This window comes from Aythya ferina, assembly GCF_964211825.1.
Source record: "Aythya ferina genome assembly, chromosome: Z".
NCBI classification, from domain to species: Eukaryota; Metazoa; Chordata; class Aves; order Anseriformes; family Anatidae; genus Aythya; species Aythya ferina.
The window spans coordinates 28,244,165-28,270,897 of record NC_140299.1 but is presented as its reverse complement, the minus strand read 5'-3'; the positions used below and the strand labels follow the sequence as shown (position 1 = coordinate 28,270,897).

Sequence of the window (26,733 nt, the reverse complement as noted above, 5' to 3'; positions counted from 1 at the left end):
GAACACAATCGGGAGAGTCTTTGAGCTCCTCTCCCAAGGTGTTCCCCACTGCAAAACAAAAATGTCCCAGCAACGCGGTCAATGGAAAAGACATTTCTCCTCAGTACAAATGCTTTCCTGTAACTGGTGTTATTTTGGGGATCTGCAAGTGTACTCCAAGATGTTCTGGAGCTGTAGAAAAGACTTTAAAATTAAAGACTGTTTCCAGCTCTACGAAGTATTTGACTGTGAAAAAAGGTACTCTGGGAACAAATACACGCAAATACCTTGACTAGTGCCAGGAGCTGACAGATTCCTTCTTCTCATTCACATCTAATCTCCAATCTGAATTTCTGCAGACATCCAGCCAGGCTTATTAGTTTACCAGAAAGCAGGGCTTTGAGTGTGCTCATTGTATTGGAAAGCAAAGACTTACATAAACAATATCTCTAGACTTAGTATTAAATTGCACTGCAGGTATCTGAACAAGCAAAAATGTTTCTGGAGTTTCTTCATATTTATTCTCAAGAGAAAATGTTGCAGAAAAAATACATTTTCAGGTGCAAAAATGTACATATGTTTCCATGTTCCATAACCATCACCTGTCCTACCTCATAACCAGTTGAACAACTTACTTTTATTGGTTCCTGGGAAGCCATTGAAGCCACATAATTTGACACTCTGCTACTACACACATTACTTCATGAGTAATGGAAGTGATGTTCTCCTTCCCTGATTAGACTACTTCAGCAGAGATATATTTCCTGAGGTCCCATTTCAGCTCATTTTCTATATGACCAATGAAAGACGAAAATGTATTTTCCTATTTACCCTGTTGGTAATGCTGCCTGGTGATGTAGTCTCCTGTCTCACCTGCTTTTCCCTCCAAACACATGGACACCATGCTCTTGGACCAAGAAACTACCTGCGATATACTCACGCTGCAAAGTTGACTGTAGTCACCATTTAGACGTCACCTCACTATCACCTGGTACCAGCCACGTTTGTTGGATTTTACTGTTAAGAACTTCCATTTTCATAATAACACACGTGATTGCTGTAAACTGTATCAGTCCTGACTCCCAGTAACACATCAGTGTGCTTGTGTTTAGAGATCCCAGGAAGCAGAGGAGCAGTTTCCTCCTGCCCTGTAGCCTGCTGCATTGCACTGTCCTCCTGACATTCCCCACATTCCCCTGCCCTGAGTCACTCTTCCCATCTGGCTGCCTTCAAACAGGCCCAGAGATTTCAAAGTGTTTGCTTTCCTGCTGAGGAGGTCTTCGCATGTGTGACAGACGTGCTGGATTATTAAAGCTGAGATCTGGAGATCTGTATCATGAAGGTCCTCGTTTATCTGGTGTTGTGCTTTTGGATTTATAAACGTTGCTGGCTTACAAGCAATGCATTTCATTCCAGCCATGTTGCTGACCTAGCTGAGCTGCACAACCAACTGTGACAGGTTTTATAACTAGTTTTCAGAAAGAAACTTCAATCAGGGAGCAAAACTGGGCTTAAACAAATCACATCCTGCTTGGGACCAGCTCCAATGTTCACCTTCTGTTCACTGCCTTCTGGTTTAGCACATGTGGGGAGCAGATGCAATGAATTCCCCTCTCTGCCACTACCATGTGGGTTGCATGGGGATTGAAAGGAGGAAGCAACAACACAAAAAAATAAACGAGGCATCGTCACATTGCTCATCTATTAGGGAAATGCTCCTAAATGGCAGACTGCCACAGCATTCCAGCTTCTCAGGAGAGCAGTAGACAGGCCACAATGGTGACCAGAAACAGCTCTGTGCTGCTCTAGTGAGATAAGGCTAGACTAATCTGAGTGTTTAACATGGGTGTTTATGCCTGAATGCATCTTTTCCCACCTGCACTCTACTTTTCGATAAAGAGCAGCCACACGGCTACCAGAGAAATCTTCTGGAGGCTGGTGCTGTTGAAGGTGGGCTACAGTCTGAGTCAGGGATCCATGAAACTGTTCCAAACCCCGATCAGCACTGTATATAATTTAGTTACTTGTTTTATTAACTTCTGCAAAAGCTACCACTTCCAAAGCTAGCAGTAGAAACAGGGATTCTAGACTATCAAAGTGAGATAACATGTTAACTTTTGCTGCTGGAAAAACAGTCAACCTACTTGCATCCAGAAGAAGCTTTACAATTTCAAAGTTAGAATGAGAGACGCTGTAGTGCAGGGCTGTGTTTCCATTTCCATCTGCCATGTTGATGACATGTCTGAGGACAGCAGGAGAAATCTCTTCAAAAGCTGTTATGTAGTCTCCAACCATTTCAGGAACAGCTGACTTCTGACTTGAGACACGAAACCACTCGTGCTGGATGGTATTTAAACAAAACCTCTGCCAAAACCAAGACAGAAAAATTTACATATGGGCATTCTATTTAAAGGACTTGCCATCCCACAAGTCAGTGATGCAGGAGGCCAGGCCTTTTTTAGTCAACATGGGAAGAGTATTCAGCTCACAAACAAGATTCATGGGCTAAAGCTTCCCCTCTGACTAAATCGCTCTTTAAGGTAAGTTAATTGTTCACCTCCTCTCAATTCACCTTGTTTTCAGGAATTTTACATCAATGAAGGTGCTGCATTTTAGGATGGGGTAACACCCAGAATTAATGGGTATCAAATTCAAATACTGGTCATCAGAGATGAGGCTTGGGAGTAACCCTTTCCATAAAATACTTAACCAAGTTTATAAATCAGTGATGAACCCAAGACCAAGAGCAATAGGAACACACATTTCTCAGGGACCAGAACAACAGCACACTAAGACAATTAGGCCCTGTGTTGAGTATTATGTCAAATATGTTATCAAATGCACCAAATACAGGAGAACTGGCTGGACAGCAGTTCTGCAGGAGAATAGCTGGGCCTTGCAAAGGGTCACAGGCTGAACCTGAGCAAACAACGTTACACTACCATGTAACAGGTAAACACTGTTCTGGTGTGAATAAATAATTTTATAGCTTGCACAGCATGCGATGCAGTCCCTTCTCTCTGGCAAACACTGTGATGGCAACTTCTGGACTACCATGTCCTGTCTGAATACTGAATGACATGAAATATTCAGTCAAAATGGTTTCAAAGGTGAGCATCAAGAATGATTAGAGGACAAGGAAATCTGATCTACAGTAGAGTCAGGAAGGACTGCAGATGCTTTGCTGAAAGAACACTCGGAAAAAGGAACACAGTAATGTTTTTACAGTGCTAAAGGCTGTTACAATGAGAAAAGAATCAGTTTTTCACCTCCAGGATGTATGGGTGAAGTAGTAATGGATTTAAGCTGCAACAAGAGATGCGCGTTTGACATTCAGGATAAACTTTCCCAATGGTATGGGCTGAGGGTGGAGGGGTAGGATGCTTGTAGTCCAGACAACTGTCTGCTGGGAACCTAGGTAAAGCAGGCCTCGGGGTGAGCCAAAGGGGCTCCTGCAGTGACTGCCAGTTCCCATTTTGTGAGACAGTTTCTCAGAAATTGGAATTCATGGAAGGACTTTCATGTCCATCTTCTCTCCTCATAAACCCCCACCTGCACAGTGACCAGTGAGTTCAAGGACAATTCTGCAGAGAAGATACTCAGCAGACTTCTCTAGCCTCTACAGAAAGCAGAGAGGTTCTGTACCAGCAACTCTAGAGGGGGACCACATCCAGTAAAGGGAGAATATTTTACATGCATCTACATAAGTACTCCCATTATAAAAACTTAAAGGTCCCATCCACTTGAAATAAAGACCAAACATAGTGTGAACATAGAGTAAAACACAAAAGTGGTGATGAAGTGACTAACTATGAATATTTTTTGATTTTATAAATTTTTGAGTGCAAAATATCATGAGGAATTTATTCTTTACAGTCACAGTACCACACATATTATAAAAAGGTACACTTTCATTCAAGTAATCCATGACATCCCAATGGGAGCAGTCTGCAGCTCCTTCTGGCATAAACAGCAGCTGCAAGAGCTGAAGGTGTTGGAAAAGGCTGGGGAAATTTAAATGGGTTCCTAACTGCACTAAAGTTTTCCCTTTTTGGACAAGATTTCTTTATCAGCAGCTAGGCAGAGAACCAGAGCTGATCAGTCTGACATTTCCAGCTACAACGCACTGCTTGTGCTGGCAAACACTTTAAGCATAAGAAAGTAAAGTGTAAATTCAAATCACACTTCCAAGACAGAGATTATCACCTGATCATGCCATTTTTGACACTTTCAACTCCAACAGGGCCTGAAACACTTGTTCTTCAAATGCCTAAACTACTCCTGAAGGATTGACACAGGACTATAAATTACCCTTCACACCTGTATTAACCAGCCTTTCAAAACGTTCCTGGGCCTATAGATGTCAGAACTATACACACACAATGCTAGTTTCTCTGCAAAGCTGCAGGTGCACCATTACAGAGGAGACTAGTACTGGATTCCTGCATTTTACATCACAGCACTCTAACAAACATAAAATGCAGTTTTGTATCACTAAGTAGTGACCAGTGTTTGCTTTCAGTTTGTCCTCAGAAAATGGCACAGGCAATCCCTATAAGCAGCAAATACAGCCGTGTGAGACAGAAAGGAACATGCATCCCTGCCTTTAGTAGGAGGCTGAGTTCGTTCAGGTCCTCAGCAGACCCTGGGCTTTTGTCATGGGAAGAAACAGCATCCTCACCCCATGCAGCCTCCCAGCGTGACAACTGAGTTCCAGCCACAGCAGGGCTAAAGCAACGCATACAGAAATAACATGGGAATGCATGGATGTGTCGAAACTGTGCTTTCACATTACTATTTTTAAGTCTGTGCCTTGGAACGACAACACCCCAGCACAAAGAGCACAAACACATTCTCTAGACAAACGTCTCCTGATAGAAAAAGCATTTTGTGACTCTTCCAGGAAAGATGATACCCTCTTCTACCCAGCCACTGCAATTCCAGCCCTGTAAAACAAGAAGTTATCCCTCCCTAAAATTTTCCTGTTGTTGCTCAAAGAGAATTTTGCACTGCGGTGCTTACCACATCTTTGTTGGTCAATGCCTTGGGGTCATCAATGTTGTTTTTCAGCAGGTGACAAGCAGAAAGCATCTTCTCACTTAGTTCATATCTGAGGAAGACAGCAGGACATGTGGCATATTCAAATCTTTCCCTTGATGTTTTAATAGCAAAACATTTAAACTTTTCAATAGTTGCATGGCAGTAGGCATTTCTGGGCAAGCTGAGCATGGAACAAAAGTGCACTTCCCAGGTGTAAATGGGATGAGCACAGGAGGAACAGCAGGCTGGTGATGCTTCCCTTTTGTATTCAGGGCTTCCCAGCCCTTTTAGTGGAAATTCTCACCTACCACTACCAGACATGCCGTATGCTCTGTGCTTTCATTACTCAGTTAAAAAGTGGAAATACCAATGGCTCTAATGAATGAAAAGGTGGGAAATAGCATAGGTGGTGCCACCCTGCCTTCTTGCATTTTAACATTCACCCCTCCTGTCCACTTTGGAAGTTTACTGTTTCCCCGGTCTCCCTTTTGCCCCCTGTCCACCACAAATTTCAAAACTCAGCGAACAGCTGAAAGTAAGGCAGCTACACGGCATTCCAGGCTATGCCTCCACAGCAAAAGGTCTCTACCTAGAACGCACAGAGAGAAAAACGTCAATTTTCCAGGAGAATTCTTCTAAAAAGCTGAAAGGCTAACATGCTGGTGTGTTGGGGTGGCATTTTAACCCTTCAGGGTTTCACACCTGGTGCTTCCAGGGAAATGAGATGCTCCAGCTAGCCATTTGCATGGGCAATGTTCAGTCCCATCTGGCCAGGCACGCTGCCTCTTCTCCTTGTAGGTCTCCACCATGGCAACCAGCTTGCAAAGATTGTGCTCCTCACATACACAAGCCTACCTAAACCATCCCTGCCCCTCTTCACCATCACCCCTTGCTAAGGTAAATATAAATTACACAACTCCTTTGAGACAATGCCTATCTCTTCATGCCACCTGTAAAATATCAGGCCATCTTAAGTGCCATCTAAGTAAAGCTCAGAGCACTTTAATACTCAGAGCTCCAAGGTCTATGAATAGCCTCTAATTATGAATTTCCACATCTCTGTTATTTAGCAGATAACAAGAGATAAGTTTGATGCTATGCTATATCTCCAGTGAAACATGACAGGTTGGTTTTGTCTTTGCCCTATACTAGTATTATTCCACTTACAAAACCTTCCAAGCTAGCACACTTGGAAACATGTGGCAAGCCTAGTATTGTTAACATATCCCTTCACCGGGTATTTCACTGTGGTCTGTGTGCTTCCTTCTGCCCATTCACCAACCAAGCACAAATCAGGACAAACATGCAGGGCCACCCTACCTCTCTCTGATTTCCACCTCCTCAGCCTCGCACTCCAGTGGGGGCCTGTCCTTCTCTGCCCCCATGGCCCCAGTCTCTGGGGCTCCGAGAGCAGGATCCTCCTCCTCCTCTGCACCATGGCCGTGGGGGTATGCGTGGCCCTCACTCTCCTCCTCTGAATCCGAGGAGGAGCTCTCCTCCGAGCTGGAGTCGTCACTGGATGTCGTTTCGTACCTGTGGGGGGGACGAAGCATTGGTTCAGTTGGAGTCAGTAACTCCAAAGTGGACTTTGTTACTCTTCTGTGTTCTGCTTAAGAGAACTAAAAGCACTTAATAATTCTTTATGAAATGCCAAGACAGCTCAGACATTTTGTTTGCTTGTTTGCTTTTTGTTTTCAATGCTGGTAGGTAGTCCAACAACTGGTCCCAAAGCTTAGTCTAGTAGACTCTCAGTGCAAAAACCACTTAGGAAGGTAGGAATCCACATAAAGTACAGGCAGTGTAAGTCACCCCAATTCAAAAGCTCATATGTCCCACCACAGTGGAACAGCAGAAACCCACAGCACTTCACCATCTGTGGTTAGCTATGGCGTACTGAGAAAGTGTAAGAAAATCATTTTTGTCATAATGCTTTTTTCTTACTTGATAGTTTCAAAAACAAATTTCTAATTCTTTTTTGTTAATATTGTATTTTTAAAACATGTATTTATTAATATTGTGTTGTTTGTTTTTTTTTTTTTTAATCTGAGTGACAACTAATTAAATTGTCATTGTCAGTTGAGGTCTCTTCACAAATCCCTTCATTCTGTCATTGTGATTATTATGTGCACAATGTGTAATGACAAACAAAAACTTTAAGTTTCAACACCATATCAGACCTGACCTTATCTCCCAGATTAAATTACTTTTGTAAAGAGCAAACTGCATTGTTGCCTTGCTAGGCAGGTGAAAGGAAGGGAGATATATAAGGACAACAGCCACAATTTTGTCGTCTTTTTTTTCCTGTGAGGATCCAAATCAGTTGATATTTTAGGTGAATAGTTAGTGCGTGGGGTAATTATAATTCTGATTCTAATTAATTGCTTTAACTCACCAACTTCAACATCTCATGAATTAATGTACTAAGGCTTCCTTCTAATGTACAACACTGATTCATGAGTGACAACACTCCTCTGCTGGAAGTAATAATACTTTCAGTTGATAGGTAAGAAATCAAGTGATTGCAATATTTAGGCTATATACTGTACAAAGCATTTTTACTAAGGGAAAACTAATTTGAAGAAAGGGCTTGTAAAGCTATATAAAAACAATTTGGTGAAACCATTTCAAAGTTATTTGCTACATTCTGCAAAGATTAAGTAATGTTCTAGAAGAAGATTTTTTTTCCTTATGGTTTTTACCAAGATTCTGTATTTATCTAGCCCAAAGCCAGAAAAGTTAATTCTTAAGCAATGCCATCCCTTGGTGCATTGTTTAGCAGCACAATACCGCTCTTGTCAGCTGCCAAAGACATATTGAGGTTTTACTTACTGAGAAACATTCCCATGGTTCTTGGAGTTTATTTGCTTTATTTTACCCTCTTAAATTTGGCAGTCACCTAAGGTACAGGTACTTCAGACTGACTCCAAGCGTGACTTGTAGCTTCCACTTGAGACAACAAACACAGATACACAAAGGGTCTGTGGAGCATTAAGATGAGCTGAAGTGTTTAATTCTGCCCTCCTACCCTTAAGCTCAGTGGATGCACCTCAGCACCAAGGACAGGCTATGCACAAACTCAGATGTTCTTCCTTTCTTTCCCACTGTGACAGCACTACAAGACCTGACCAGACAGACTTTTTTAAGACAGGCCTCTTACCCGCCATTAATGCCGACAAACTGCAGGTTCTTCTTGGTGTTGCTCAAATCCTTTTTTCCATCCCTTTTCTTCATGATAGATTTGAGTGTGTTTTCATTGTTACTACATACTGTTGAAAGACAGGCAAAGCATATGTATCAGTACAGATCTGTAGCCAGCCTTGGCTGCAGCAGCTTTAGACAGTTTTTCAAAACAAACAGCTTTCTGCTTAATTTATCAGCTGAAGCTGTCTTTGTTATCTTTTATATATAGTCACAGTGTTATATGCACACTGAAAATATAGAACACCTCCAAAAACAACTCTGGAAACAGAAGGCTTATATAGCCTAACTTTCCCATCCTCCAACATGCTGACAATCTTTGATGTTTTAGAAAACATTAGGAAAATATATATTTTTGCTTTGCTGTCTGTGACATATATCCAATGTCTTATTTCCAATATTGAAATGGGTTATTTTGCTTTGTCAAAAAAATCTTAATTCTTCATGTCAAATGACAGCAGCTCCTTGCCAGAAGTAATGTATTAGACAGAGAGTCTCAACACCACTTTCTCCATAGTCGCAATTTTTAATTCCTTCTCAGTTTTGGGAACCCTGAAGACCTGCTTTAACTGTGTTTCATATTCAGACTCCATCAGCATGATGAAAAATGAATGTGAGCCTGTTATTACCATAGAGGCCTGAGGCAAGCTGGTCATCTGTCAGGTTAATTGCAGCTAGAGTTTTGTCCTGAGGAGAAAAGGACTTCCTTCCCCGAGCAGCTTCCACCAGGGGAGTCTTCCTCTCCTCCTGAGCAGGCACAATGTCCTGCTCCAATTTCAGCGCTCGCAAATTTGAAGTTAAGTGGGCATTTGCAAGTTGGCCATGAGGGATGTATTCCAAAGTAGCACCTGCTGGAGAAGACAGTAGTCACCATGGAGGAGTCAGACCAAAACCTGTAGGGCAATGCTATGGTCACCAGAAAACAAAACAGAATACACAAGAAAAAAGGAAAAAAGGGGTAACACCTGTGCTTTTTAATACTCTGTTAAAAGAACCCAGCAGGAAAAGGGTGTGATCACTTTCAGAAACTTAAAAAAATAGCTGCAAGTTTTTCTTTCCATGAAAGCATACAGTACAAGGAAAAACTATAGAGATATTGGCTTCAAAAGGTATAGAAGGAATATCCCCTTCCTTTTCCTTCTCTTTCAGTACATGCAGAGGGCACAGCTCTTACCAACCTGACCAAGGAGAAACCTACTAAGCTGCTCTTTGCTGACCTTCCTGACAAGCAGGATTTTGCAGGTTCTTCTTGGAAGATCTTTACCCTTTTTATTTTCATTTTCTTTTAAACAAGAAATGGCTTTTTCCATGAAAGCAAAACTTTTCAGGAAACTTTCCTTTTTGCCAGCATGCCACTAATTCTGAAGTTATATACTTTACTCAATTACTGAGACAACTGCAATAAACTCCCACCCACTGATTTGTTTTTGCTTTTGGACAGGACTGTACTGACCTAGTGGTTGCATTTAAATCAAATCCCAGCTATTTGGGTAACGCTTTTTTTTCCCCTCATTTCCTGGCATCTCCTCATTTCCGCCCCCCCCCCCCCCCCCCCCCCCTCCCCCCCTAGTGTTTAAAAGGCAGTGCTAATTGCGCACAGACCTTTTTATAGATTCCACTGGAGTTTCTCCAGCTGTGCTATTATGACTGTTCTGCAAAGCTGCACAAATACTTCTGTTTGTGAAATGCACTTTTTTGTTTGTTTGTTTACATATACATTCTTCCTTAAGTAATCTTCCTGGTATTTCGAGGAAAAAGGAGGCAGAAGTGACTGTTTCTCTTTGTATTTATCAAGAATTAAAGCCACAGCCTCTTCATTCAAATAAATGAGTGGCAAAACACAGGATGCTAACATGCTGTAGTAATGCAAATTCCAAGTATTTGCTTTTAGAAGCGTATCTGACATCTCCATTGATCTTGCTAGACTGCACCAAGACATAATGTAGTTGATTCTTCTGCATGTTGTGGTTTCCCCACACCTTCCTCCTCTGCTCCCATTCCCATCCACATCTCTGTGATCTCAGCCAACACACATTTCTAAGGCACCTTCTCCTCTAACCAGATCTATTGCCCACTTCCACTACTGCTTATACCTTCTCCAATCTACAGGAAACTGACCTCTGATGCACCTCCACTGCTGCCAGCGCACAGCAATGACCAGCGCTGGTAAAGCACTGCGTAAAGCATGAGTCAGCCTTCACCCTGCTAGCAGAGACAGGGAAGCTGTCTGATGATAAAGAAACATGACAGGGTATTGGCAAACATCTCACTACAGGCTGGCCCATGGACCTGACACCGAAAAGCTCATGTCCTGTGGAAGCAACCTCAGTGCCCCACATGCAGGAGCAGCCCCTCCAGCGATGCTGCTGCATACCAATGCTGAAGTGTCCATCCCTACACAAATAAAAAGCACACCATATGGCCAAGCCCTAACTTCACTCCTCCGGCCCCTCCTCACTTTATAGAGGTGATTAATTTAGATCCGGTCTCCTCCTGGCTGTTAGCATCACCACTTATCAGCCAGTCATGGGAGAGAGAGCTGCCAAAGCGTGGAACACGGAGCCAAAAAACACAGATTTTTAAACTCTCTTAGCTGAAAAACAAGGAAATCACCTCTCTCTCTACATTTGTTTGGAGCAGTGACAGTTGTAATTAAAGATTACCAAACTGAGTAACTGCTTCCAATTGCCACCGTCTCAGCCAGCCATACCAGGTAGGTTACAAATACAGTGCTGGTCCTGAGGGAGCATCATTCCAAGGCCACACTGCTTCAGGTGGAGCTGGGACTTCCCCAGGTGTCTGCCTTCTCCTGCCCTGGGACAATGCTGGGGAAGGAGGAAGATGTGGGCTGGGACACGGAGAAAGGGGAAGGACAGTAAGCAGACAGTGTCACAGTCTCTCACCTAGCTAAACCTGCCAGTGATGGAATGATATCTGAACAAAGTAAACTCAGGGTGTTATCTGGAGTTTAAATGAAGAAGAAAGGAGCCCTGCTCAGCCTCCTGCACCTGACAGAAGAGATTGTCACACAGGTTTGAGGACAAGCATACAAAAACAACTCCACATTAGAAAAACTGGCCAACACACCCTTTCTCCCACCACTGATGTTAGATGCTGGCACTTGTGTCTACAGCACCCAAGGCCCAAGAAAAGACAGCTTTGGGCCCAGCAGAGCATTCACACTGTAAGACACTGACTGGCATTTAAAATTGGCTCTCAGGTGTTCCCCTCTGCAAAATGGCCTACGATGTTAAAAAGATGCTTGGACAGCAGCAGCCTGGTGAAATCACTGGAAAAAGGGATTAAGGAAGCAACTGTACTCTCCAGCATGACCGTCAATGCCTCAAGGGTTAAATCAACTGCTGCTCAAATTGGAAAGTGTAATGAGCCAAGTCCCCTCTTCCTCAGCAAGGCTGTAGGGCTGCTGTCAGGGCTGGATGTGCTACAAGCTCCTCCAGGGCGGAAATGAATCCCTCACCAAGATTACCACCAGTCCACTCCAACCTTAAAATTGGCTCTTCATTTCACCTCACACAGATCTCAAGCATGCCCGCACTCATTCAGCCTTCAAGGGTCTCAGTGAGGCAGCAAAGCCATACAGCTGCCCCTTGTCTTCCCCACCATATTCCCAAGGAAACTGTGGAGCGAAGATGTGAACTGCTTGCTCAGAACCCTCCCCAGCTGCCAACAGATTCATCACTTAGCTATTCCCACCTCCAGACAGCCATCCAGGTACACTTTCCATGCTGATTTTTGTTTGTTTATTGTTGTGGGCAAATAACAAACTTGACACAAGACTCTAAGTATTGGCATAGTGTAGTTAACCACAGCAGGTAGCTGCCAGGAATTGCTAAGTGTATTTTGTAATACAGCAAAGGATCATTCTAAAATTCATGGGTAATTTAAAGTACGATAAAACAACAATAAAAAAAAAACTTATGGACTTGAGCCATTCATAAACCCACATGCAGAAAGCTACTCTCATCAATTTCAGAGGGAAAGAAGTGGCCAAAGTCTCTTTGGTGGCTTAGTCCTAGCAGTTTGAGGGAACAAGAATGCCTGTTTTTAATTTTCTAGAAGAAATCTCTGCTCCTAAATCACTTGTGCTCTTTTTGAAGACCTCATCAATTTAAGCCAAAGTGACAGCAAAACCACTACATGTCAGCATCAGATTACTACAGGCCTTGCCTGGGACCTAAAAAATCTGTTTTTATTGTTAACATGCTACTTCCTTTCCTAACTGCGGACCTCTCCTTCCATCTATCACAACATAAGTAGCCATGAAGTTATGGAGTAAGCAGGCTCAGGGAACTGACTGGATTGAGTTTGAAACAGTACTTTTTCCCTGGATTTGTGCAGAACACATGATAATCGAAGGCTGGCCTTTACCAACTTTTGAAAAATTCCTTTTAGTCTAATGAAGGCAAACCTGTGGCAAACCTATGGCAAAATACTATAAAAAACATGTAGCTTGACAGTACTCTTAAGCCACTGGAAGTCATGAGGAGTGCAAATGAGGCCAGGGGAATTAAATACCAGTGGGATGAGAACCTAGCACTCTGGCAGGAACATCACAGACTTCCTATCTAAAAAAAGGGCACAAGCTTGCTGCCTATGCAATAGCTGCACAGAAGTTTTATTTTTAAACTGTTGATGGGGCAAGCGTTTATTTGTGCCATACTCTGATAAAAGACAATGACACAAAGTATACACTCTCTACTAAAGACAGTATATAAATGTTGTTTGTAGTATATCACAGAACCACAGAATATCCTGAATTGGAAGGGACCCATAAGGATCATTGAGTCCAGCCCCTGGGTCTGCACAGGACCACCCAAAAATCAGACAGTATGCCTGATTATACAGCAAAGAAACTTCTCTTGCAAACTACATACATTTGTCAGGGTAGCACTGAGCTCACTACGAAATTATGACAGCCAAAGAGCACTCAAGTCTTCTTTCTCTTTAAGAAGGTATTTTTTTCATACAATTTTTAATTCACTTTCCATTTGGTCTACTAATGGTAAAAAAAAAAAAAAAAAAAAAAGCCGCAAACCACCAACATTCTAAGGTAAATAAAGAGGCAGCAATGAGCAAACATGCTGTGTTTAAACATTCACAATGATTGATATTATCCCACCCACCTATGGACACAAACGTGTTATCTTCAGAAGACTAAATGCAGTTTCATTTTAAAACATATTTTTTAGTTAGTACAGGTTAAAAGTCAGTAGATGTTAAATTTCAGAACAAAAAATTGCCACATGCAATGTTTTTATATGACAAATTGACAGAAGCCTGACTCACATCAGGCCCAGGCCCAGGTAAATGCTGCCACCAACACTTGGTTCCTGGGAAACTGTTCCTTTTAACAGGAAAGCTCTGGCCCATCCAATTATAATAACAACCTCAATTTCATTATCACTCTCACTGCAACTCTCTTTCTCATGTTGAGAAGCTGCTTTCCATCCCCAAACTAGCCCGTGAAGCCAGTATGTTGAAACTGGAATTCAAAACTGATTCCTTTAATTCAACAAGACTGAATGCAATCAGTGACACAGCTGATCAGCTTGTTTATGACTTGCTCTCTTTTCCAGCACAAACGCATGTGAAGCTAAGTGAAAATTACCCTAACTTCCCTGATGAATGGCTGATCAAAGCATCTCATGACACTGGGCACAGCAAGAGAGTCATCCCAGTATTTCTTTCCCCCCTCCTCATCTATGAGGGTTTTACCTTCTCAGCTGATGCTTTGTTGTTGCTTAAATATTACAGCATTTCCTCAGAAAAATGGGAATCTCCTTACATTAAGTAAGAATAGGTGTGCCTGTTACCATGGGAGTTGAACTCTGAACAAAGCTCAGCACCTGAACATCATGTTCCTGTGCTACAACGTGTGCAGAGAACTGGGGTTTTACCACAGCCACCCTAACAGATGAGCTATAGACCAGAGCTTGCCACTTTCTAAAGCAGCTATACATTCAAAATAAAGATAAATAAATAAATAAACCACTTGCAGATTCTACTCTTTATTAACTGCAGCAAAAATGAGGACAGAGAGCAGCCTTCGTATTTAAACATTCCACATACTGCTGCTACAGAATGAAAACAGCAAATGTCCTGATGATAATAATGATAACAGCAATAAGCTTGTGTTAACACATGACCAAGGATGGCATGTCAAACCTCTTTAAAGAGGTTTATGGAGATTAACTTGAATAATATCTTTACAGGACGATTACTGACCAGATCTCTGCTTTCTTCTGATACAAATGGATGGGTATTTAAAACAGAACAAAACCCAGATAAACCCTTCAACTCCTAATATAGAGGTCATTACCATTTTCAAATGACATGGGCATTCGAGCCTGTTGCAACCAGCAGGTCAGTAGATAGCACCTCCCATGTGAAAAATGCAAAAGAGGCACTGTACTCTTGGAGAAACCAGTCAGACACACTTGAAGAAACAGTACGCATCTGGTATACAGATGGGGACTATCTGCATGACTGCTTTTCACCACGCACTGTCTTTCGGGGAATATTAAACACACATAACGTATGTCATTCATCCTCTCGCCAGCAGAGAAGGATGGACCCTGTTTGTTTCACAAACAAGCACATCTGTACAGAAACTTAAACCTGGTGATTAAGACATGCACCTGTGCCAGAGTTGAAGCTGCTGTGTTCATTCAGTTGCCTAAAAGTAGATAATTATTGCAATCTGCTGCAGCCTGCAGCCTTACTAGGCCCACTGGCATGCCAGGACCTGGAATACCCCTAGGCTCCTGAGCATCAGGCAAGCCTCCAGTCTTCAACTGCACTAGCATGCTTCATGTTGCCACGATAATAAGGGTTATCAACCACCAAGCTACACAGTCTCTAAGAGAAAAGGCTACAAATGTTGTCAAACAGAAAAGAAGTAAAGTAACAACATCTTTCTCCAATTTGCTTCTGTTTCTGCATTATGAATGACACCAGCAAGCAAGACAACTATGGCCACAATACCTCGCTGGTGTTACACACCAGCTCTGGACAGCTAGAGGCATCTCATACCATAGTCAATCCTCCAGTTTTTCCATCGTCCCTCAACCTGCCTCCTCAGCTCCAGGTGAAATTTCGAGTAGAAAACCTTGAAAGGTCTTCCTACCAGATGGCAGGTCATGTTTTCCTAAGCCCCACGAGTCTTTCTGACACCGCTTGCTTCTCGCTTCATTCACTCTCTCCCTCAAGTCTTTATTTCAGGAAGTTAACTCCTGCCTTGCAATGATCAGTGTAGTGATTTCACTGGGGTGCTCAGTAAGGACTGTTCCAAAAAGTGAATACAAAACCAACTCCAAAGATCACTGAGGCAAAGTAACCAGTAATTTTCAGAACAAACATGCTGAAGTAATTTTTCAGGGCAAGACCAGAACAGCTGTTTTTAAATGCCAATCTTGCAAACTCCTTGTCTATGAAAGACATCCAACTGTAAGATTTCTTTGTGAAAAGCCTATGTAATTGAGAAGCCTCCAAGTTAAATTAAGCCTCTGGGTGATGTTTTGCAAAATACATCACATGAAATGAAATGTACTTTTCTGACACTTCTCAAAAATTCTGTAATAAATGGAGAGACAAAACAGACTTGACTCTCTTTTAGTCCTGTAGGCTGGCTACATTAAGAATAAAGACTAGTAGGCATCTAGATTTGTCACCCACACCTGTATGATCCAGCTGGACAGACACCATGCCAACGCTGGCTAAAACCATGGTGCAGAGTGGAACTGAGTTGTCTGGACAGCGGACTTCATTTCCCTGACACCACTCAGACTCCTGAAAGACAGCACCCATATAAATAGGAGTTGCTTAGCTACTGAAATGAAAGTGTTTATTTTGCAAGAAGCAATACATTAATTGCTGATAGACCCAGTTTGCAGATAATCTCACAGGTCTGCCTGGATTGCCTCTAAGCAGGGCAGCTGTGGATGCAGACCGTATCTCCCTCCGCAAGGTCCAGCTCTCTCATCTACCTCCCCACCGCTTGCACCTGCTGTGAAACTGCAGACACCTCTGCAGCATGTCCCCTATCCCACAGGGCTGATGGAGAAAAATCTATAAAACTGACAGAATTTGACTGATGTGCTAGCTCAGGTATTGGTAGCAGTACGTATCAATGACTTTTTAACCTTTTTAACACAGCAAACTGGCCTGATGCTGCTTCTGGTACCCAAATTACACACCTCAGAGCTAGCCTAGGTGTTTTGTTTGTTTGTTTGTTTTTTCCCTAAATGGACCTGTCTCTAACAGGTGCTTCCTAAGGAAGCTCTTTGAACAAAACATTACCTACAACACTTGCTGCTGCTCATCTGGAGCCAGCAGCTTCTGTCTCTGTGTTCAGCCTGCTTTTGTAACAAACGAGGTTTACGAGGTCATGCCTCTTTCAGTAACTCAAACTTAGTTTCTGTATTTATACAAGATTCAGAGAAACCAGGCTGAGATGACAGGACTGGAGAAAGGTGTGCTGTGCTGGTTGAGTTCACCCATAAGACACCCGACAAGCTATATCCAAGAGACTAAATGTGAAGAAAGACATAACAAGAGCTCAAAAGCTTCTGTAAGATATCAATCTATGAAAATAAAGAGGCTTTATTAGTTCCACTGCTTAGAAAATTACTTAAGATAGTACACTTCATTCAGCAAAATGCTTTTCACCGAAAAAGGAACACGTGACTTGTAAAACCACAGAAACAGGCAGCAGGACTAGCAGATAACTGTAATAAAAAGAACATTTTCAGAACTAACAGAAAGAGAACAGGAAACATTTCAGGCTTATGATCTCTTCCTATTCTTATTCTTCATGCATCTAAACTGTTACAACCTAGAGCCTGATTTATGCATGCAGTCATAGCATTTAGTTCTCACAGGGGACTAAAAATAAATAGATTTTACACTTAGCATCCACCGCCAAAGATAATGGCATTACACATTAAAATAAAAATATTCCAAAATAAGTTTGTCAAGAATGTGAAATCTGAATCCAAGTAAGAACATCTTTAGTAAAATATGATCCATTACTCCACCTGTGTCTAAATGCTTTTGAGTCTCTAGACTGCACATTTGATACTGTGCAGTAAAAGTAGGGAAAGGAATTGAGGATTTACAGCTAGTAAAAAGTCTGGTTCACTGTTTTTAAGGACACTCTTGGTGCTTGGTGGATACACTTATTATTAGAGTATCATTACTTGCAAAAGCCCAAAATATAAAATGCATACCAGAACGATAATAATATTGCATATATAGTATAACATTGAATGTATGCAGACAAGATATCATACATTTTCTTTACTGCTACGTAAATGTTGCTTATTGCTCTTCTATCGGAAGCTAAAAATTTTACTTCAGTACATTTAATGGATGGTTCCATTTAACACGTGAACCTTGAAAATTACCAGATTTGCCAAGCTGCCTTTTAACAAAAATAGGTAACTTTTAAGACAGTAAATAAGCCAGAAGAACTTTATATAGCAGTGATAGCAGTGCATTAGCTAATAATATTATGCTCACATTATGCAGTATTTACTAAAACTTTTTTTTCCAGTTCAGCACCCATGATACAGATGCATTGGCACACATTTTTCCCATTTCCCTAACCTCATTTCAGTTACTGTACAGTGAGACCAACAAGACACTATCCAAATCAATGTTAGTCATTACCTACTGGTGTCTAGTAAGCCAACATTTATGAATGTAATAGTACTGTAGCTGGATTCAAAACACGGTATTACAAAAAAAAGTTTTTGTTGCTGTTGCTGTGTTTTTTCTTTTTTGACTATTAGACCCTCCACTCCCCAACAGCAACAACAAAAAAAAACAATACACAACTTCACCCCAGGGAATAAAGAAATCCCTCAAATTAATTGTATGGATTTTACAGTTAATACATAAAATGGAAGGAGTATTTAAATCTCAATTCTTGCCTCTCCGGAGTGTCACCAAAACCTCCAACTGTAATTACAGTTTAGGCCTTTCAAATTTGAGGCTTTAATTAGGGACTAGGACAAAAAGAGAAGATGCAAGATGTGGTTTCTGTGAGGCACTCTGGATTTGCCCATTAAAAAGAAATCAACACTGCTGAAATGGGGAAAGCACCCCACAGTTCTCTCTCTGACTGGGAAGAACAAGGAATGGAGGAAATGGAAGAAACAGTACAAAACCTGGGGATATGTCTGTGGAAACAAGGCAACTTGATACAGGCATTGAATGTGACTTATAGACATCAAATCTGTCATTTTAAATTTTTGAAAACTGCAGGCCAAATTTAAAGGAAGGACGACATTCCAGTTCCACAGACATTAACCTAGATTGCCTTAGAGTTATAAAATGGAGTCAGCACCTTGGATGGCAGTCAAATTCAGCACACTTTTAGGTGCCTCTCTTGTATATCCCACACTTAATCGTTCAGACTCATCAGCATTAGGCCTTTTAGAGCCTGCTGGGCTGGGACAGGTAAAACCACCACCAGCTTTTGAGTTCCAGTTACCAGTGGTGGGCTGGAGGGAATAACGAATGGGCTCATCCACTAGCACCACCACCACTACCACCACCACGCTATGTATTTCATGAGAGAGAACTACACACTTGCTTCCACACTGTGTAACAAGCTTCCAGGTGACAGACCCACCACACTACCAAGGGGTGGCACAAACATATGTTGGGAACTTGGCTTACCTGATGCAGTGCTTCTCTCCATGCACTGTTTCTGAAGGTCCAGACTCCGCAGCTCCTCCGTGCTGGCATATTTCATGACGGAGTTGATGGATGTGAGGGTGCTGATCAGCTGTGAATTGAGAGAGCCAATCTGGGAGTGTGGCTCTCCAAAGGCTTCAGCCAATTCACTGTAATTTTCAGCAAGCAGCATCTGCTGCTCCTGCAGCAGCTTCTGCACGCGCTCGATATAGTGGTCCAAGCCTGTCCTCAGCTCTGGCGGAGGAAGAGGGCTCTCCAGGAGGCCGCTCACAGACTCGCACACCGGTTCACCCCCAACACCGATGCTCCTGGTGCCAGCCGGCACAACCACAAGCGGCGGGGGTCCACAGGCAATGCTTCTCATTTTAAGCCCAACTAGGTAGTTCTCATTAATGTTTATCTGCCCAACGCCGCAGTCTTTGGTTTTGATCGCAGAGGGCTTTTCGAAGCCAGGGTGACTCGAATACAAGGTCCCCACTCCAACCGAGCGCGTTTTGGCAGACGCGTGTATGTCCTTCACCCGCCCATCCCCGACGGCCACAGTCCGTGTCTCCACACTCACCGTGTTGGTCTGCTTATCGTGGCTGCTAGGGACGGTGTTGGTGCCGCAGTCCGCCAGCACCAGTGCCTCCGTACTGGTGCACCGGCTCACCGTTTCCAAGGCAGTGCTGGTGTGCTGGCTGGCCGTAGACGGCATGGCCATGACCATAGCCTCTGCCCTGCTCACTGCCTCTGTGAGCGTCTCGCGGGACACGCACTCCTTCGGGGCATGGACGATCACATTCACCGAGCAGTCCCCACAGCCCACTGACCTCGTCTCTCTGACCTCCTGTGCTGTCCTGCAGAGACTCAGGTCACCCACCGACTCCTCTGTGTTGATGCCCGTCTCGCAGACGCTTGTCTCCACGCCCACCTGCTTGTCGTACAGCTCCACGCGCCTCCCCGTGCACTGGTCTCGCACCTCGGCTCTCTCCCTCACGAGCCAGCGGGTCATCAACACCTCGGGGCCCACCGCTGTGCTCCGTACCGCGGGCCGGCAGGAGGTGCCGATGCTGTTCATCTGCAGGTGGTTCCCCACAGATGAATCGGCAACGCTGACGTGGTCTCCCACCATTTGGTCTCTTGTTGGCACCACGGCTTCCACTGTTCTGCTGACGACAAGGGGCTGAGCCATCGTGGCTTTGTCTACTTTTTTCCTAGACCCAGCCGCCTGCAGCTCCTGTTTTAATTTGGTCATTTCCCTGTCATGGGTCGTTTCCTTTAACTGAACCTCCAGTCTATAAATCTTCTCCTTAAGGGCTTCGATGGTCTGCTGCTGAAGCTCTATTTCTTTCTCAACTTCTGTAGACAAGCCAAGCATGGCCTCTGTCACCCCAACCCCAGACTCTCTCATTTCTTTCTCTGTCCCCACAGCTACTTCTCTGCGTTGCCTTGAAGATCTGTTGTATATAACCACATCGTTGATGTTTTCATCACTGCCAACAGCAACAGATCGGCTCTCTTTTGTTAGGCTTTCTCTATTCGGCCGAAGGTTAGACGGAATCTCATAGTTGCTGTCCTGGATTTTTTTCTCCAGCGCCTGCATTTCAGCAGTCAGCTGCCTGAACTCCTCTATCCTCTGAGAGCTCTGCTCCCCGCTGTCCATCTCATCCTCACAGTCTATGTAAAGTTCTCCGCCTCTTCGGCCCTGAGACAGGTGTTCCCACTGCTCTGCATTTCCCGCACTGTAAGATCGTTTTCTGAAACCGTATGTCTCATTTTGACTGGGTTTCCTTTGGGTTTTGAGTTCTGCCATCATGTGCCTCTTCTCTTCCTGTAACACTGAAATTTTGACCTGCAGCACAGGAATGGTCTTGACTTGCTCCTCGAGCTCCTTGAGGCGCTTGAGAGCAACCGCCATTTGTTCCCTGATGTGCTGCAGATGCACTGGGCTCACATTGGTGACTGGGGTGGAAATTCCCGAACTCATGGGGCTGTGCCGGATGGAACTGCCCAAGGAGGAGCTGAAGCAGGCGCCGTAGTCTCCATTCCCCTGATACCCATTCTGGAGCTGCTGAGACAAATGACTGTACCCACCGGACCCCACAAAAGAGGGGAGGGAGCTCGTTGAGCCCATGCCCCCGAAGCTGGAAAGTCTGGGCCTGCGGACATCTCCTGGCGTGACCTGCATCATTCTCTCCTGTTCAAGTCGCCTCCGCGTTTCCATGAGGGTTTTTGTCACATGGAGGTTGTGCCGAGGAAGCTGTGGGGAGGGAGGAGGGAGCTGCTTACTCTCAGGGACTGTTAAGTAGGAGGGAGATGCTTCAAATGACACCAGTGGTCTCACAGTGACAGATGAGGATACTTGACTCCTTGCTGCCAAAAAAGACTGCTTGTTCTCATCACTGTTTGATGAAGAGAGAGACTCTGTGGAGGTCCAGCCACTGCAATGGCCACCAGAGTTCTTAGTACCCGTAGAGGCTGGTATTGCTTTCCTCTTCTTTTGGATGTTTAGTTTCTTAATCGTGTTCCCCTTTTGTATATCATCCACGTACTTGAGGAAATCCAGGTCTAGCTGATAACCATAAGGCGTTTCCACAAAATAGGGGTCTTTCCGTTCTTTTTCATCTCCTCCATTTATAGCAACTTCCTCTTTTTCTGGAAAAGAAGAAACACAATCAGCAAGTGGAAAAGAAACTATGTCTGAGCAAACTGGGTGCTGAAACACAAGCGCACAAGGGTGGGTGCTCACAGCACGCCCACCAGTGGCCGAAATGGCAGCTCAGAGCAGATTTACCCTCAACACTGAACCTCAGTTAACTTCCTAGGTGTTGATCAGCAGGTTTTCAAGTGTTGAGAAGTGTATACACGTACACACACGCTGACAACTTCTGTTAACAAAGTGGTAGAGAAGTGGCACAGCTTATTAGCTCAGAGTGGTCCCTCCACAAATCCCCCTGGTTCTCCCATGTAACATCAGGTTTTCACACATGCTACGCTGTACTGCATGAATCATCTGGAGCCCAACTTGTCTGGAGGGTACATTCAAAAAGGCTACGGAACAGGAACTCCAACCCCCTCCTTATGCAACCGGTGCCATTAGGCTGATCCGCAGCTGTTTCATTGCTTGGAGAACTGCTGCCGCAAGAGCAGCAATACCTGTTCACTCTCTCCTGAGCTCAGGTTAATTCCAGCAGCATCTCTGCCCCCTTCACTTCCAGTCTACACTGAGCCCCCCCAGCAACAGGACAGGCAGCTGGACCCGTTTGCAGCAGGGTCTCAACTTCCACCACTGTAAGAGAAACCGGCATCTGTCTTGTGGTCAGGAAAACTTGCCCGCCCTCCGGACACAGGACTCGTCCGTCCCCACAGAAATCTAAATACAACTTCACCAGGTCTGCCGGGCTTCTGCGGGCGGCATATTTATACACGGCGCTGCTACACAACCCGCTTCTCCTGTCCCACTTGAGAAAAAGAAAAACAACCGCTGGGAGTTAGGAGCGGTGCTGGAGGAATAATAAAAGCCAGCTTTCCGGTTACCTGAATTAGCTACATGCCTCTGCCCCCACGCTGCAAATTTTCCAGCCACGCATGGCTAGGCCTCCGGTAAGGCTCCTCGCTGTCCCGGCTGCATGTGTCACCAACAAGCTCCCTGTCCACCACAGCCCTGCCTCCCGACTCACTCATTCTTCACCCCATAAGGAAAAAAATAAAAATAAAATAGGAAATCCCGCATTAGCACAAAGACGGCCAGGCAGCTTTTAAAGGCTGTGCTCTCACCGCGGCGTCTGGTCCCAGCCCGAGCTTGATGGAAGAGCAGCAGCGCCTTTCCCAGCTCCACGCCGGCTTATCTCCGCGGGCAGGGAAGGGTTAAGGGCTTAAAGGCGCAGGACGCTGTGCCTGCGCTGCGCGCCCCCGCTGCTGCGCGCCCCCGCTGCTGAGTGCCGTGCACGGGACCCTGAGGCCACCGCCTGCGCCCCCGGCTCCGTCGCCGTGATTTTTCTGCGCGGCCACAGAGGCCCCACGCGTGTCCGATCCCCCCGGGCAGGGCAGGGCAGAGCAGGGTAGGGCGTGCTGCAGGCAGCTGTGTCCGACAGCGAATTTAGCTGTGGGTTTTGTTTTTAAATAGCTGGTTTTGGGAAGTCGCGTCCTCTTAAAGGAATACAAGCCTCCGGAGAGGAGAGAAGAGAGAGAAAAAAAAAAAGGGGGGGGGGGGGGGGGGGAAGCCAACAACCTCTGCTCACTGCAACTACAGGAAGTGACTTAATGTTGCGCTGAAAAGGTTTGGGAGGAAAAAAAAAAAAAACAGGCTCCTGTTTTTCCAGTTTCCTTGGCATGCTTAAGAAAAGCTTTGTCTATAGACGGTGTAACTTTTTTCATGGAGATCTTTTATGCTTTCGGCTAGCAGGGGACACCCCTGAGCAGGAGACGGAAGCAGGATGCTGCTCGGGGGAAGCCTACCTTCCCCAGTCGGGAATGGGATGGAGACTGGAGTCAGGCAGGCACTACGACAGCGACGCAAGTGGGGCTGACCTGAACACATCGGTGTCTCCATCCTGCAAGCGGCAGCATGTGGATGGAGCCTCCAGCAGACACAAACAACCCACCCGGACCACATGTTTTTGCTGGACAGCTAGTCTCAGTATGCTGTGGTATTTACTTATAGATGCACCCAAAATAGCCATCTAAATACCGAAGTGGAAGCAAAAATACATGTATGCACACATACTCCAAGCACATAAGCACACATGGCCCCTTACAGCAGGACTGCTTCAATGTTGGGCAGGGAAAAAGACTCCAGAACTCCCACCGGCAGGAGGGAATGAGACAGAGCAATCTCCAAGTTGCCCTTCCTCCCTGGATTCAGTGGTCTGTTCCCAGATTCTCATCCTGGCTCTGCCTCCACATTCTCCACTGACAAACAACTCTCCACAGCCCACAGCTCCTGGCCCTAGGCTAGTCACCCTTCCCTCTCCCCCGCACACTAAGCTTTGCCCCCACTCTCCCATTGCCTGTATTTTCCTGGGCTTTTTCTACCTTTCTCCTGCACTTTGAGCTTCTCATCCATTTTCTCCGTTCATGTCCACACACCTGTTCCACCAATTCTAACTCCAAATCTGGTTATACCCTCATCCTGGGCTTGGTGCTAGGCACATCACCCAGCCCATGTAAATTCAAGCTCCATCATACTAACTTTACCTGTTCTCTCTTTCTTCCCAGTCTCTTTCCTTTGCTTGTCTCAGTTCTTGTCTTCCTATCCAGCGACATCCCTGATTCTCCCATCACTACACCGGTGAAGTCAGGCAGCTCCTGTAAGCTGTCCCTGGGCACAATGCATAAGTGTTGGATGGGGGAGGGAGAAACAGGCTCTTTGGAAAGTCCCAGGACTTAAGAATTAATGCATCTATGGAAAAAATATTCATAAAACCTCTAAAAAGACATGCAAATTGCATGTTAAGTCATAAGAGCCGAACTGGAATCTCAGATCGTTTTTTTCCCCTTCATGGAATAGTGTTGAGATTGCTCAACAAAAAAAAATCAAAAATAAATAATCAAAAAGCCACAATGACACCAAATCCCTTGCTAAACCTCTCCACAACACCTGCAGGCAGTTAAGTGTCTTCACAATTAAATACATCCACTTGGTCCTCAGTTTAAGCTGGCAGCAGTAAGAGGACACAGTTCATATCTGCCACTCCAGAAGCACGAGGCTGTCTGTGGAGCTGAGTTTGCATATTACTTCTCCTTAAAACAACACAATGAACACTCCACCAACACAATCCCAGTATTATGAGTTGATCTTTGGAGACATTTCTCGGTACGTTGAGACAAACAAGGGTCGGGCATGCAATCTGACAACAACAACAGCAACACACTGTGATGCAGCATGCAGGAGCCGCGCCAAGCCTTTGTGCATTTTGCTGTCTCAGAGAAAGGGCCAAAATGGGTGTGCCTGTTAAGCATGGGAACAAAGCAAAATGGTTGGCTGTTTTCAAGCAATAAAAGTGGTTTTGTTGCTTTTAAAGGAAAAAAATATATATATATATAATAAAAAGGAAAGGAGCAAACACCTGATAAGAGTGCAGACCTTTTTCCTTTCAGTCCTTAGGTCCTGGATGAACCACAGATCCTTTTACCCTCTGACCTTGTTAGGGGAGTACCAAGCGCTATACAAGCAAGTACCTCAGATGAATCTCAGAGAAGACTGTTTGTCTGTGCTCTTCAGGAGGAATGGCAAGCTTGTCTTATGCTTAGAGACCTCAGGTGAGCAAGAGATTCCTACCCCATTCCTCCCAAAAGACATAAAAGTAAAACAGCAAATGCCGGACAGGCCAAATGCTCTTGTTAGGCTTCTTGTCTCAGCCAGCTGATCAGAGGCACTGCTGTAATTAGAAGGACTGTTCCTCAGTCTCTGTAGTACCTCAGGCAAATTTTAATCATATCATTGCATTACACTGAAAAAGTACGTGAAGACACCACACACACTTTTGTCTGTGAAAATGTTGCAGACATTGCCATTTTCTTCTGAAATGTCTTTAATTGCAGTAAGACATTATGCTTTTAGGCAAGTACCTGTGAAGTAAGATACTTCACAAAGCACAGAGGCCTCATTGTGTTACTGTCGTTATTAATGCACTTCTCCAGAAGTATGCAAGAGTTAATTTTCCTCTCCCTACTGCATGATAATCATGGACAGGACACAAGCAACATTTTAAAAATGCACTCTCCTGTTCTCCTCTCCTGCACTGCTGGGACTGGCTCTGTCCAAACATTCCAGTCTTGCCAACTTCCATAAAGTTATATCCTATCCAATGCTCTACACAAGAGCATCAGTATATTAAAGTATTGAGTCAGCCCTACCCAAGTCCACACTAATCATGCCTGCTCCCAGACCAGGAGAACTGGAAAAAAACAGGACCTTTAGTTGATGTGCTTAAAGGCTTTTGGGGAGAGAGAAGAGTGGGGAATAAAAAATGAGGGCAGACACCGAGTTTTGGTTCTGCAGGCTAGGAAAGCTTTATTGTAAAGCCACCTTGGAAGATACAAAAAGAGCAAAGAGAAGCAACTGCAAATGTATTTCTGAAAAGGCTAAGGCGCCTTAAAAAATACAGACATCACATCTAAAGCCTTCTCTCCCCATCTGGTTATGATATCTGCTCTAAGGCATTTTTATCTTGGATCTGACTGCTATTAAAGAAGTCTACTCCATTGAAATAACATTATGAATAACAGTCTCCTTCCAGAGTTATGGCATAAGCCAATTCATAAAGAATGCTGCAGAAGAAAAAGAAAGAAGCAATAGCTGTTGTAAATGGAATAGATGCAATATTTTTATGTGCTGAGCTTCAGTTCTAAAGGTTATCTGGAGCAGGAAAAGAGATGGAAAAAAAAGAGTTCTGACCTTATGATTCTTTACTGCAAAAGAAGAGGAGTTGATGCTTTCCTCTCTCTCCCCCTCCCCCCCCCACCCAGCCTCCCAATACTACTTTTATTCATTTCTCTCTCTCGTCTTCAGCAGACATAGATGAGTATCAGTCCTGACTTCAGAAAAGAACCAAGACACATGAGGCTGAGCATTTGTTTAAAAAGAAACTGTAGAATTAACAAACATTCTTTCATTTTCCTTTTCAGGTGTTGGTGTTTCAATTAAAGTTTAAAACAAAAAACACACTCAGAGAATAGGCATTAGCCTTGCATAACAGGTTTCTTTTGTCATGAAATTAGTAGCTCTCCAATATTTCAACCTGGCTCTTTAGTATTTTCAAAGGTACATGTATGTGTATGTGTGGAGGGGGAACATACAATAAAGTATCA

The 26,733-nt window shown here is 44.1% G+C and overlaps 1 protein-coding gene across 6 annotated transcripts in view; it reads right to left on the bottom strand.

The window, feature by feature from the left end:
- The window catches only part of KANK1 (KN motif and ankyrin repeat domains 1), a 127,504-nt gene that overhangs the window by 5,485 nt on the left and 95,286 nt on the right, over nucleotides 1-26,733 (bottom strand). For 5 of the 6 annotated variants that reach the window (XM_084505272.1, XM_084505274.1, XM_084505276.1 and 2 more), the window contains exons 4-9: nucleotides 18,922-21,576; nucleotides 8,847-9,068; nucleotides 8,177-8,285; nucleotides 6,340-6,552; nucleotides 5,002-5,089; nucleotides 2,124-2,343 (exon numbers count right to left, since the gene is read on the bottom strand). In XM_084505272.1, the coding sequence (XP_084361398.1) occupies nucleotides 2,124-2,343; nucleotides 5,002-5,089; nucleotides 6,340-6,552; nucleotides 8,177-8,285; nucleotides 8,847-9,068; nucleotides 18,922-21,576 (3,507 nt within the window). The remainder of the gene's footprint in view (nucleotides 1-2,123; nucleotides 2,344-5,001; nucleotides 5,090-6,339; nucleotides 6,553-8,176; nucleotides 8,286-8,846; nucleotides 9,069-18,921; nucleotides 21,577-26,733) is intronic. The other variant, XM_084505277.1, reaches the window with a different exon arrangement.